Source organism: Podarcis filfolensis, assembly GCF_964270895.1.
Source record: "Podarcis filfolensis genome assembly, chromosome: 10".
Lineage (NCBI taxonomy): Eukaryota > Metazoa > Chordata > Lepidosauria > Squamata > Lacertidae > Podarcis > Podarcis filfolensis.
This window is the reverse complement of record NC_139612.1, coordinates 6,375,534-6,390,666: the sequence shown is the minus strand read 5'-3', so window position 1 is coordinate 6,390,666 and position 15,133 is coordinate 6,375,534. Positions and strand designations below refer to the sequence as shown.

Here is a 15,133-nt window from a genome sequence, read left to right as displayed (position 1 = left end):
TACACTTCTTTGAATTTTGTGACGCAGTTCTCCAACCAACTAATGTGTACAAAAATGCATATTGGTGAAAAGAAGTGTCCATAATATGCATATATTGGTTAAAAAAAAATTAAAAATGCATTATTTAAGGGGAAATTCCTTTGTAGGCAAAACTGCATACAAACAAGTGTATATTGGGATAAATTTGCACTAAAATGCTGCTGAATTTTTACGAGGTCATTTAAAAATAATTTGCAATCTGGTGTGGAAATGTGGAGAACTGCATTTAAGAAAGGAAATATAAGAAACTGAGAAAAACAGAATTTGACAGATTCCTCCAACCCTAGAGGTAACTTATCATGTGTAATTATTTTCTCCTGTTCTAGAACAATTAAATCAGTAGCAACATAGGTGTTTATTTTCCCAGGTAAGAAAGAAGAAATCTGGATTCTAGATGATTTAATTATTGATGGAAACAACATTAAGAATCCTGTAATCCTGCTGGATACCTTCGACTTTGGTCCAAAGGAAGACAATTGGTTTTTCTATCCCGGTGGCAACATCGGGCTTTATTGTCCATATTCTTCAAAAGGAGCACCGTACGTATCATCAAATATGTCCAAGACTATTCCAAAAGAAAGTTTCACTTACTAATAGTGGTGCATTTATGCTAGAAAAGTGGAATGTGCTATCCTCTCGTAAGTTAAATAAACATATAAAATGTATGTTAATAATTTAGCTATGAAATAATCACTTTGGTTTCTCTTAATAGGGAGGAAGATTCTGCGATGGTATTTGTTTCAAATGAAGTTGGGGAACATTCAATTACTACAAGGGATTTAAACGTGAATGAGAACACCATAATCCAATTTGAGGTACTTATCATTATGTTCTTCTCCTGCTTATTGAGTGTTAGTCAATGCTAGTCTTGCTTTGACATTTCCCTACCTCTCTTATATGTTATTAAAGGGTAGTGGAGGGAATCCTATTAATGTAATCTATGTGAATCTCTAGAATTAGTCCAATCCCATATGGAAATAAGGAAAGAATTATATTCGTAGTATGCATTCACCTAAACTTTGTAATATTTTGACCCGTTATTCCTCGTTTTATATTGTAGTTATTATAGTTCATTACAGTATCCTTAGGGGAAAGTTGTGAATGACGGGAGAATGTAGATGAAAAAAAGGCTTTCCATATTGAGTTTGTTCTGTCCAATGTATTAGAAAACCCACTGGTGCTGTGTTGCGTGTTGAGGTCCCCAGCCCACCCCAATAACTCACACACCACACAGAATTTTTTGTTTAAGGTTTTTGGCATAATTTTGGCCACAACTTTATTAAAATACAAAAATGTGAGTGGTTGCTTAGGCATTGGTTGTGACTATCTGCCCCCACCATGGGGGACAGACTGACATTCCGCACGATGCGAAAGTCAGAAAAGGGGAATACACTTGGGAGTAGCGACGGAGCAGGGAACCTGCCCTCAGCCCTCCCCAAATGCAACCAGGAGGTCATTGCTATGGCCCAAGCCCCCTTGACAGAGTGGACAGGCAATAGTTAGCCCCCGATTGCTTTAACGGAATCCCTTGCAGCAGCAGCATTAGAGGAGCAGGCACAGCCAATCCATGCCCCTCAACCAACCAAACCATAAACCAATGCCTAACCGCAACCTTACAAGTTGTGACGATTTGCTACGCAGTAGGCAAAAACCAAATGGCCCCAGCCAATCAGCCAGATGGACAAAATTCCTACCAGGCCCCTGCCCCAAGAGCAGACGACCCCATGACAGGCATAGCAAGGTCAAAGCGAACAACCCTAATTCTAGGGAGGGGGGGACGGGCAATCCAATGCACGGGCGAAAAGAGGAAGCCCTAGCCTCATGCAAGGAGTTTTAGCATTTCTGGCTGTCAATCAACAAATGGCAACATTAACTTCATCCCAACAACAAGGGAAGCCCCAATCACATCAGTGGCCAACAATCAATTAGCCCGCCCCCAACTTTGGAGTGTCCTGGCGGCCCCCACCGCAACACGTGCTCTCCATGAAGGAGAACACGCTATGTCATCTCATTGTACATTTCCCCCTTTTTTATATACAGATAGGGGAAGATCTATGAAACTAATGAAGTTTAAGCTTCAGGGCTGCTAATGCTGGAGGGGTCCCAGAAGTGAATTTAGTCCACACGGCTTAAAATTTTTGAGTCCATTAGACCCAATTTGAGTTGCACAACTCAAATTGATTATTTTTTAAAAAATTGGTTTATATTTCAACAATCCCAAAGTTTGAGAGTCAGTAGCAGAGATGTTGCAAAGGTTTGGTGATCTGTCACGTAACATCCCGATTGAAGACGATAGCAGTGGTTACCCAGACCTTGTTGCTGGTTGCAAAGGGGGCCCCATAAAAGTTCAAGCTTCAGCACCCCAAAAAATGTAAGTCTGCCCTTTCATATAGACACACGTACAAAACACAGTTTGGATCTGGAGAGGCACCGGTGGAATGGCTAGGCATAGGGTGACGGTCCCTGGCAGCCCTTTCCCAAACTCCCTGAAAAGCCTCTCCTGATGTTCAGGAGACACTCTTGAATGGATTCATATGAAACACAGAACTGCACAGAAAGCTAGACTGGGGAGGTGGAGGTACTTTTCAGGTGTGTGAGGTGCTTCTCTGGATCCAAGCCTATAAAAGCGCAAAAAGACAATTTCCATAAAGGGAACAAGTGTGTCTGTGTGTGTCTAGTTTTACCACCTAATTTTGTATTTCCCATTCCACATTGTTTGATATTGTGGGGCAAAGAAATATGCAATATATTTGTGTCATTATATTTACAGTGGTACCTTGGGTTACATACGCTTCAGGTTACATACGCTTCAGGTTACAGACTCCACTAACCCAGAAATAGTGCTTCAGGTTAAGAACTTTGCTTCAGGATAAGAACAGAAATTGTGCTCCGGCGGCGCGGTGGCAGCAGGAGACCCCATTAGCTAAAGTGGTGCTTCAGGTTAAGAACAGTTTCAGGTTGAGTACAGACCTCTGGAACGAATTAAGTACTTAACCCGAGGTACCACTGTATATGCATTATAAATGGATGGGAGAAGCACTGTTTTCATGCTTGTCATAACGTATATTTCTGTTGTCAAGTACTATGTACCATCTAAATTATACTTAGAGCAGACTCATTGAAATCAATGGACTTCTAAGTTAATTGAAGTCAATTGTTACTAACTTGAGCCCGTTGATTTCATTGGGTGTACTCTGAGAACGACTTAGTATATTTTTGGAGAGTCTAAATTTAAAATTGCAACCAAAGTGCGTTTCCCACAGGGCTTTTTTTCAACCAGAACTTGGCAGAACTCAATTCTGGCACCTCTCAGGTGGACACCATTGCCACTATAAGAGAATAAGGGAAGCATTCATAGTGAAAAACAGCTCTGGTTACACACATTTATTTGTATACAGCTAGCACATGCAGAACATCAATAGTCACAGCACATTGTTGTGCATTTAAGAAGCAGCTGAACGTACGCCTTGTGTATTCCTAGAAAATTTGCTTTGGCTGTGTATTCATGCACATTTCAATTTGTCATGACAACTAATTAATAATATATAGAATGCAAACTGTTTTCTGTTTTAAAATATAGATTAAAAGCTTGTTCAACAAATGCCTTTGAGGTCACATTCAGACATGAATGACTCTTCAGTGCGCTTACCCCATAAGACCTGCACACACATCTTGGCATCTGGCGAAGGCATTTTGCTTTTATAAAAATTAAATGTCTTCAGCTGAGGTCTTGGAACAGGCTGATAAACATGAAGTCATTATGCATAATGCAGTAAAAGTTGCCATTCCACACTCCTGGATTCAAAGAACTTGATCTGCTGTACCATGTCTCTTGGATTCCAGATCAGTAGGTGTTTGACCTAGTTATGGAAAACTAATGTGCATTATGCTGATTAATATTCAGTATTTAACATTTTCAACCGTAAATAGTTTCATTTTCTATTTAGTTCAGTACATTATTTATTCATCTGTCTATCAGACACATTTATATCTCCCTCTTGCCTCAAAGAGCTCAGGGGAAAGGTAGGAACAAAGTGGACATTTTTCCACAATACAAGGGGTCATAACTTATTCTTACTTTACATACACGATTGCAACCTTAGCCTTTTCCCAATCCCCATTTATTTATTTACCTCCCCACCCCCACCCCCAGTGGGTTTTCCTTGCTTACCAGGCTCTGGGAAGGTCATTGAAGGGCCCTGGGAAACCTCCAGAGCCATCACACATCCTTCTCGGAGCCCGGTAAGCAGCCCTCCACCTCATGGGAGATGGGCACTTCTCACGGTTCCTGGCTTTGCATTATTTTGCCCTTACACACAGACCCCCCCCCCCCGGAACCAATGCCTCTCAGTAGTATCAAGGTTACTTTTGTAAAGCTATAAGTGGTGTATTTTAGAAGTTTATGTAAACAACTGTTTGTGCACTGTTATAGCTGTTCCCTGAAAGAGGACTCTCAAAAGGCAAGGCACATAATGTGGCACAGGATTTTATTCTCTTGTTTCTCTGGCATTGGAACTATTTTTTTTTTTCTTTGCTAAAGCTGTGGCTGGGAAATGTACAGTTCCATTGCATCCAAGCCATCCCTTGCTCAGGAGAGGGATAGAAAAAGTATAGCACCAGGAGAGTGGAATTCATTTAACTGCCTCCCATTCATCGTCTGCCTCCCATTGGAGTCAATGGGAGGGCAATTACTTATATCAGGTCTGGTCCTTGCATAGATTTCTGGCATGTTTGTGAGTGTATCTGTGGAATCCTGTGGTTCAGAATTTGGTGTATATGTGCTCTTCTTCATACTGCCCAACAATCCACTGGATTTTGAGGGACCCATGAAAGGAATTTCGCTGGCAGAGCAGTTTTTCAACCGAGCCTTTCTACAATGTGCAAAAGCATTCCATATGCCTCTGCACTTCTGAAATCTTTCACCTTACCCTAATGCCCATCAGCCAATGAACCTGCACCCTTAATTTCTTCAGTTAACTTGCTTCTTCCTACTGGCTAGGTACTATAATTCTGCTGTGTAATAATTCTCCAATCATTTTTAACATTTGAAGGTAACTAAGTGGTACTAATGTGATGTGTGGGGCAGATTTTTATACACTCTTGAGAAATTAATGAGTTTTCTCTTGTAAAGACTTCCATTGGGAACCTATAGAGACACATTTCTTTGGGAAGGGAGGTCAGGATAACTGATCTGAGTTGTATCCAGTACTAGCCCCGCTCAGAATAGAACTGTTTAAATCAATGACCTTGTCTAACTTAAGCCCATTAATTTCAACGAGTACTATAAGCAGAACTTAGTTGGAGATAGTTGCTCTGTCCGTCTTGCTCTCCCTATCTCCTTCAGATATGAATAAAACACTCTGATCTTCCAAGAGGCACAACTGGGAAAGGAGTGCTCATGTTGTAACTTCATCCCCTGTTATGGCGTTTGAGCACTTGGGATGATGTCTCTGGTCTGTGGGTGTTGACACCTGCAGAGATCTAGAATTCTGCCCACTCTGCCAGTATTAATATTTCTGCCAGCCCAGAGACCTGAATGGCACAGGGCAATGAGGAGCAAGAAAAGAAGACTCAGTAGCCATAAGCCCTACTTAAGTGGGAACAGCAGGAGACACAGTCCCTTCTGAACCTCTGGCCCAGGGATCCACCCTTTTTATAGAGTTGGCTAGTGGCAAAGCATCCATAAATGTAGGCCATGCAATCTTCTAGGTTTTGTTTTATTCTACTTCAGATTAATATTGGATGCACCACTGATAGCTCATCTGCTGACCCAGTGAAACTTGAATTCTCCCGAGATTTGGGGGCAACCTGGCACCTGCTTCTTCCTTTATGTTATAGTAGCAGCAGCTACCTCAGTTCTCTATGCTCTACAGAGTATCATCCAAGCAGCACTTATTATGCCGGAACGACCCAGGGATGGAGAAGAGAAGTCATCCACTTTGGAAAGCTACACCTTTGCGGGTAAGTACTTGACACTGCTCACCTAGCTTTTCTCTTTATATCCGTTTTTCAGCACTACTGCTCTTTAGTACACAAAGACTGGCTGGTTATTTGTATATTTATATACCCAGGTGGCTTCCAGGTGATTTACAAAGCACGAAAAACATCACCCTGATGGATGACCTTTTATTGTGAGAGGGACAGGGGAATGTGACATTGTTAACTTCTGCTCAGTCTCTCAGCAGCTTTTGATACCATTGGCCATGGTGTTCTCCTGGACCAGTTCAGTGGGCTATGTATTGGAAGCACCATATTATGATGGTTCTGTTTTTATATTCAGGGCCATGGACAGAGAGTAGCACTGGATGAGTGCTTCTCGGCTCCCAGCTCCTTGGTACCCTGTGCACAGGGTACTTACCTGCCCCCCAGTGCTATTTAACATCTACATGAGGCTGTTCGGAGCAGTCATTAAGAGCTGGGAGCAAGGTATCATTATTATGCTGATGGCACACAGTTTATACATTACATGTGTTTCTTGCATTATATTTTAAAGATATAAGAAACTCTGAATCAAGCCTGAAATGCCATGGAGATGTCATGTTTGAATTGCAGTCCAATTCAGAACCAGGCCTGTGAATGATGAAACTTATGAAAGCCATAGACTTGTCTCAGAGCCATGGTGCATGTATCACTCAGGATATTAGGGATCATTTCTGGCAACTGGAGACACTCATATGAAACATCCTGTGTCTTTAAAACATATCGTGATAACCAGCTTTGAGATTGCCACAGGAGAAAGCGTTCCCACTGGGCAAGTGACCTCATATTTGGTAGAGAAACACAGCAGCTCATATGATCATATATGAGGAACTGGAACAAAGTCTGGGGGGAAAAACCCTGATGTTGAATAATTAAATGAAAGATTTAATTTTTAAATATGTGCATGCATCTTTGATTATTGTTAACATCTGAATGTCTGGAAAGCCTTTAACTGTGCATATCTGCTTTTCCAACCCAAAATCACAAAGCATTTCTATACTCCTTGAGTAATCCTTCTGGAGAAGAGACCCAGATGAATACCATTCTCTGGCACGTAACTTATTTGCCTGCACTTCAGCATGGATGCAGAATAGTTTTTTTTTTTCTTTTGCAGTATTTGTTTATTCTGAAGGTTTGAGAAACTATTTAGTCATCCAACTCTCTGAGTTGTTATACATAATAAAACTATTAATAAAACACAGCTAAATTTCACACAAAAAAGAAATAGACATAAGATACCGTATTTTCCATCTATAAGACGCCCCCCCCCTATTTGGGGGGACTCAGATTTAAGAAAATGGGGAGAGATGTATCTGTACATAAGTCGCCCCCTAATTTTTGACATTATTCTTTAGGGGGGGAACCTAGTCTTATACATGGAAAAATATGGTAATTAGCAATGAAACTGGTAAGATCAATAAAACTTTAAAAAAACAATTGCCAAAAACTAAATTATATGTCTTGGAAGCCTTTTTGAAATGAATAAGTTTTTAGCAGACTTCTAAAACAATGCAGCGAGGGTGCCTGGCTGGTGTCATTAGTTCCAACATGAGAACAGGGCCTTTTCTGCAGTGGCTCCCTGTTTGTGGCATGCTCTCACCAGCGAGGTTCAGCTGGCGCCTTCATTATACACCTTTAGGCGCCAGGCAAAAACGTTCCTCTTCAACCAGGCCTCGAGAGGGGGGAATTATTGGTTTGTTTTTATTCTTAATTGTATGATATATTTTGTAGTTTTTATATTGCAATTTCAAGCAAGGTATCAACACATGGTTAGGTGGGCTGTAGGATGAATATGGCAGGTTGGATGCATCCCACAAGCTTTGCTTTGCCTACCAATACTCTGTGCCATAAAAGCATGAGCATATTTTAGACTTTACATAAACGTAATGCAGTAGAAGATCAGCTAATATAAAAGGCATTGCTTTCTTCCAGATTAGTGAGGTTCAGATGGTACCAGGGATTTTATCCTGCTGCGTCTCAACCTGTGACCTGGGCCATTGACAATGTGTATATTGGGCCACAGTGTGAGGAGATGTGTAATGGTCATGGCAGCTGTGTCAATGGGACAAAGTGCATCTGTGATCCTGGCTATTCCGGACCAACCTGTAGAATAAGCACCAAGAATCCCGACTTTCTGAAGGATGATTTTGAAGGTACCTCTGCTTGGACTTTTTTTGTAATATTTTGTGCCCTCAAACCATTTAAAGGTTTGTTAAAGTCAACTTCTTCTTGGTTTCTAGGCACACTTTAGTCCCATTTACTTCAGTGAGATACTCTACGTTGTGTTCTAGTTAGATCCTGCCCCTCCTGCGCACATATCCTGCACCAGCTCAAGTTCCCTTCCCATCCTCTCTGGCAGCTGTTGCTTTCCACCGAGCAAGCAAATAGGTGGCTTCCTTTCTTCCCAACAGCTTGTAAGAAGATGTCAGGGATTAGAAAGAGACTATCAGCCGAGAAACTCACCTTTCCAGAGAGTTAGGCAAATGAAGGGAAGTTCAAATGTACTTGGAGACAGATTCCAACAGCTTCTCTTGGCTGGCAGGGAATGGCATCTGTTCTGCCTTGTGTTATATGTTTGATTATGTTTTAATTCATTAGGAGAGTAACTTGGGAATGAGTCCTCAAGGTGAAAGCGTACATTCTTAAAAGGAAGCCCAAGTATTTTAATTTGCATGCCTTTTTAGAATATAAAGGGCGGGCCCTCACCATCAACAAATCCTGGCCACGTAAATGCTCCTGCAAGCCTCTTTTCAGCAGTGGGACCAGCTAGAACCAAAACGAATTCAGCCCCAACAGCTGCCCATCAAAACAGACTTCCAAACAGAATAGAATTACCCTGTCAAGTTTTTCTCAAATTGTTCTCAACCATTAGGCTACGCTGCATTCCCTGAAGAAAGCTGCCCGCTTGCTATGTTTACATGGCAGCGGCAGAGAAACAGCTTACACAGAGTGCCTTGGTGGAGTTGGCAGAGTGGCACTTTTGCATTGACATTTGAAATTGGAATTATTACTTTGGCTCTGAAGTGGTTTCCTTTTTACAAAACTGTGCATGTTCAAATCTCTCCTATTGATTCTAAGTTAGCTTTGCCCATTGAGTTCAATGGGTGTGCTGTGTGTGTGAGTTAACAGTGCAATCCAAACCTAAGAACCACCAAGATAAGTGAGTTTAGAATAGGCAGATGGGACTCAGCTAGGGCTATGCCAGTGTAACTCAGTCAACCCAGCTGAGCCGGGCTACGCTCATGTAGGGTTCAACCAGCAGAACTGAAGCTGACATGAATCCAAAAAGTGGAAGCATTCTGGGGCCAGGGCAGCAAGAGGCAAGAGGAGACTTAGACCTATTTCAAGCCTCTTTTCAGCCCAGTCACATGGCCTGGCAACTCAGCAGAACTTATACTGGCAAAAAGGGTACTGTTAGTCTAACTGCATTTTTAAAGGCTTGTTTTCCCTCTGCCAGACTTTGGTCAGCTCAGCTGGCAGTAGGCCTGCTCCTGAACAGAGTTCAGAATGGGGCAACATCTTTCCACTTTCTTCCTATACTTAGAATTGCTCTACCCATAAGCTACAACCCATACTATGGTATTGATTCCGACTCATATCTGCTTGGAAGTTAGCTTTCATGATTAGCGACCATAAACAACAGGCGTGATCTGCAGGCATTTAGAATGAAAGCCAAGAGGCTACATATAACTGAATGCACCCCCAGTTCATTCCTAATGGAAGACACTATCCAAATCTGAAATATAGATTGGGAGATTATCCATGCAAAATCCCCTCCATCACTCCCACTGCAAATATCTGGGGGGTTTTGTGTGAATTTATATGTAGAGGTTTCACTCCTGAACCTCCTTCCCTGGGAGTAAGTTCCATTCAACTGAGTCAGACTTACGTCTGAGTATACATGTAAAAGGTAAAGGTAAAGGTACCCCTGCCTGTTCGGGCCAGTCTTGCCAGACTCTAGGGTTGTGTGCTCATCTCACTCTATAGGCCGGGGGGAGCCAGCGCTGTCCGCAGACACTTCCGGGTCACGTGGCCAGCGTGACAAGCTGCATCTGGCGAGCCAGTGCAGCACACGGAACGCCATTTACCTTCCCGCTGGTAAGCGGTCCCTATTTATCTACTTGCACCCGGGGGTGCTTTCGAACTGCTAGGTTGGCAGGCGCTGGGACTGAACGACGGGAGCGCACCCCGCCGCGGGGATTCGAACCGCCGACCGTGTGATTGGCAAGTCCTAGGCGTCCCAGAGTATACATGTATTGGAGTGCAATTCCTGGAAGGCTGAAAAACATAAGCTATGGTTGTGTATTTTATTTAATGTTGCTTTTCTGGTGGTTTCTGGGAAGGATGTTATGGTTGAAAAGTGCTTGTACAATTTTTCCCCCACTTTACAACTGATGATTTATTAGTCATTTCTCACTTAACTGAAATGCCACAGGGTAAATCCTAAATAACTGTGTCCCTTGCACTCAGGTCAGCTGGAATCTGATAGATTTTTGTTGGTGAGTGGTGGAAAGCCATCCAGGAAATGTGGGGTCCTGTCTGGAGGAAACAATCTGTTCTTTAATGAAGAAGGCTTGCGCATGTTGATGACAAGAGATCTGGATTTGTCACAAGCCAGGTAACCTTTTTTTAATGTTTCCAAATTTTAATTGAGACAGTCAAGTATTTGTGGATGAAGAGTGTTGTATACTTCTCTTATGCTAGATGCATTAATGTGGACTCATTTGAGACGCATTTTGGACCGAGTCATACCCCAAAAAAACAAAGAAATGCTCACCCCACTTTGAGTTCTATCCCCAGCAATGCATTCTGTGTTCCTTAAGTTTTAGCATGTTACCCCACCAACCAAAGAGAACTTGGTTGCAGTAGAATTCTGGAAGTCAATCCATAGAGAGTTTAGCACCCAAGTGCTGTCACTCAGAGTCTATCCCCCCCGCCCCCAGTGAAGGCTACTAGGACTAGAATAAATTTCAGGATTAATGTTGTCCAGTAAAATCTACCCACTGATGAGTCTGGTGTTTTGACACTATGTAGCAGGGTGAGACAGCCTGACCAAGCAATATATATTGGGGTACTGTTAAAGGGCTTGCGAAGTATAGTTTTAAAATTTATTATTACATTTCTGCCACCACAGACTGTTGGATAAGTGGAATGCCATTTGCATTTTCTGCCTTAGGCACCAAAATGCCTTGTGCCATCTCTGCCCTTCGTATGATTTTGATAGTAACCTCAATCATTGCCATTTAAGGCGAGTCTTTGATGAATGCACCAAAATGTGGTCTGCAAGATTAGGATGTCAGCATCTTGCCTAGGACATTTGCCTTGATAAATAGCATATTAATCCCATCACACTGAAATATATTGCATACTAAGTGCTCTGTTAATAGGAAGCTCCACTATGAATCATTGTTGGAACTGCAGTGTTGATTACCAGAGTAACTTTGCATTCATCATTCTGTTTTCTGTAATATCTGAAGCTTGCCTTGAATTGCAGGCATTTGTTTACAATAATTCACTGACAGAATCTAATCAAGCTGTCACCAGTTAATTCGGGTAGAGCTATTTAAAAACACCCATTTTAAAGTTAAAGATTACGTATTGTCATTTTGGACCTGCTTAGAACTTATTTGATGAAAGAGACTATGTCCAAAAATCTAGACAGGAAAAGAACATAAGCAAGTTTGAAATTAAACATTTGTTTACAAAGCGCAGGGTGGCTCTTAGTCTATTATCCTGCCCTTCTTTTTAAGTTTCTTTTTTCCTTTGGACTTATGAATTGACTCCTACTAAGTCACAGACCAATAGAATATTCATTCCATACTAATGGGAGCTCACCCCGTCGCGGGGATTTGAACCGCCGACCTTCTGATCAGCAAGTCCTAGGCTCTGTGGTTTAACCCACAGCGCCACCCGCGTCCCTTGTTCATTCCATACCACATGGATATAAAAGAAGTAAAACAGACCCAAATAGTGAGAGCTATGCTTTGTAATAAAAACTGGATGGAAGCTACTCTACACATGCCATATGGGTTACCATATGTTACCTTCAATTTTTGCATATTACCATAAAATATCTAGATTGTCACTATTTTCAAGTGGGTTTCAGTCACATAACCAGCAAATTTAGGTTGCACTGTATTAGGGATGCATATACACCACACATTTTAAGTACATTTTGGCTACCCTCTCTGAATCTTAAGGACTGTAGTTTACCCCTGAGCTATAATTCCCAACACCTTTAACAAGCTACAGTTCCCAGTATTCTTGAGTGTGGGGTGATGCAATGCATGCACCCCAATAAAACAGCAACATTTCCTCTCAGATTAGGATCTGGAAACTAGTCCTCACATCTGTTTGAGTTTTAGGCCAGACTACTTTCACATGCTCTTGATAGGGCTTCCTTTGAAGACTGTTCAGAGGCTGCAGCTGCTGCAAGACAAAGCAGATCACTTCACTGAAGGTTAATGCTTCTGGGAGCGTATTACATTTCTGTTCCAGAGGCTGCACTGGCTTTTAATATAGCTTTGTGAAAACAATTCCAAGTGCTGGTCATGGCCTTAAAAAAACAGGTTTGGGCTCAGTTTACATACTTCAGCCTGGCAGGGATTACATCAGCCAAGAAGGCCCTTTCAACAGTGTTACCCACATACCAGGTTTGAATCCAGGTTAAGAAAACAAGCTACTTGCTTCGGTTTTCAGAAACTTCCCTAGAGGTCTGCAAGGTGAACGTATGTAGCTGCCTGATATAGCCTGACTGTTGATGTCTCTGACCCAGTATCAGTTTTGACTGGCAGGATCTCTCCAAGGTCTCAGGGAAAGGTCTTTCTGAGAAGTCAGGGGTTGAACCTGGTAACATCCAAGACTTGTGTTCTACCACTAAAGCTATGACTGTTCCCCAAAGCTAAGCATATTTCAGGACTGGCATGAGACACTTCTGTAAGAGCAGACATTTAATGGCTGGGATAAGCCAAGGACATCCCTCTGTTTTATTTTATGTTACCAAAGGATAACAAAACGAACCTTCAGGATAAAGCAGGCCATAAACTCAATATAATAATAAAAAATCCCCACCCCCCACATTTGGCTGTTTATTTCCAGTTGTGTTTAAGCACATGACACGGTGCAGAATTGTACCTTAGATTCCATTTGAAAAGCTGTTGTAGAAAGTTGCTAGACTAATAAACATTTATTTTGAAACCTTTTTTACTTTGTCATCAACAATGAAAATGGAAGGAAGGTAACAAGCGGTGCATGAAGCTTGTTAAAAGAGACTTGTCTTGCCTTCGCTGAAGTACTGTGTACATATGAGGACAAATTTCCTGGTCTTGCCTGCAATAAATCTAGTCCATTGCAGCTGATGGGCTGCTACATATAGCTCCCCAGTGTTGTTTTACGGCATTGATAATAGGTTTCTTTGGAACAGGATGCTTGAAATGCTCCATGTTCTGAAGAACAACGTTAGTGATAAGAACTAACAATATACCTGAGTACTTGAATTCATTGACTTATTAGTATGTGGGTTTCTTGGCATTCCCCTTGTACAGCAAATCCCTCTGGAAGCCCATTTACCCACAAAGCATAGATAGAGAGATAGGATAGAAGACCGAAATTGTTAGCCATTGTACTCAAAGTAATGAGGTACTTGGGTAAAGGCAGCTGTAACTGTGTGCACCACAACAATAAACAGCAAACATTCAGCCTTGTGAACCACATGGAAAATCTAACATGAGATAAACATGAAAACTCATTGCAACTACCAAGGCAATGTATATGGAAATTAGCAAATAGGTGGTTTATAGACTCAGCCGAATGCAGAGGGATTATCTTGAGATGGTAGAATTGACTGCAAATTCAGGCTGAAAGTGGAGGGTCATGTTTTTAAATGTTCATACACCATTAAGAATAAAATAAAGCACAACTCCCTGTAAATAGAAAACTAGCGTAGCAGCGGGTGGTGGGAAGAGAACCTTCCTGTTTGATGTGCTTGTTTCCTCAATACAGGGAGCTTTTTATAAGAGAGAACACACAAAAATGAGGGCTTTTGTATGTGTGTGCATGGGTACAATGGCAGCCTGAATCCATGATCTTGAGAGAAGAAAGATATATGTGCAGTAAACACACACACAAAAAAGCCCAAAAGGTCTCTTGCCATCCCATTCCAGCAAATTCCCCCTTGACTACAATTATAGGGTACATTAGGATACAGTTAAAGATACACCAGGAAGAATTTTCTGACAATAAGAACTGTTAAACAGTGGTTCAGATACACTGAAACAGAAGTTGCCAGATCCTTCTATATAGTGAGAAGGTGGGGAGGGGTATTACTCAGAAGGGTGGTGGGAATGGGTGGTTGGCAGATAGCTGTGATGAGCCTGTTGACTACTCTTAACGACTGCAATAGGTCTTACAGGAAAAAGCAAGGGGTGAGAAGGTGAAAAATGGCTTTGTCATGTATAATGAGATAAGAATCCAATGTCTTTGTTCAGACCAGGTCTCTCCATGGTTTTAAGTTTGGTAATGAGTTGCAATTCAGCAGCTTCTCTTTCCAGTCTATTTCTGAAATTCCTTTGTAGTAATACAGCTACTTTGAGATCTTGTATAGAATGTCCTGGGAGATTGAAGTGTTCTCCTACTGGTTTCTCTGTCACACAAGCTCATACCAAGAACTAACTTAGTTGGTCTTTAAGGTGCTACTGGAAGGAAAAAAAAAATTTTGTTTTGACTATGGCAGACCAACACGGCTACCTATCTGTAACTGTTAAACAGTGGAACTGACTCCCTCAGCATGTACTGGACTCTCCTTCCTTGGAGGTTTTTAAGCACTGGTCATGGATGCTTTAGCTGAGATGCCTGCATTTCAGGGGTTGGGCTAGATGAAACTTGGGGTTCCTTCCAACTCTACAATTCTATGATTAGCCAACCGGGGGCCAGGATTTGAAGCTATTTAGCAAACCCTTGATAAGATGGAACCTGACTAGTCTTAACTACAGTTAAAGATGAAGCTGCGGTTAAGATTGAAAGTGGAATTCACTCCAAGGAGGGGATCAGCTGTAATGAGAAAGCATGCAATTGTGTGGCAAATTCACTGCAGCCGTGTTGAAAATATCTGATACAC

General features: G+C 41.8%; 1 protein-coding gene across 4 annotated transcripts in view; it reads left to right on the top strand.

The window, feature by feature from the left end:
- RELN (reelin) overlaps positions 1-15,133 on the top strand; it is a 291,904-nt gene that overhangs the window by 233,013 nt on the left and 43,758 nt on the right. For all 4 annotated transcript variants that reach the window (XM_083574837.1, XM_083574836.1, XM_083574839.1 and 1 more), the window contains 5 exons: positions 407-578; positions 752-854; positions 5,771-6,000; positions 7,951-8,171; positions 10,489-10,636. In XM_083574837.1, the coding sequence (XP_083430963.1) occupies positions 407-578; positions 752-854; positions 5,771-6,000; positions 7,951-8,171; positions 10,489-10,636 (874 nt within the window). The remainder of the gene's footprint in view (positions 1-406; positions 579-751; positions 855-5,770; positions 6,001-7,950; positions 8,172-10,488; positions 10,637-15,133) is intronic.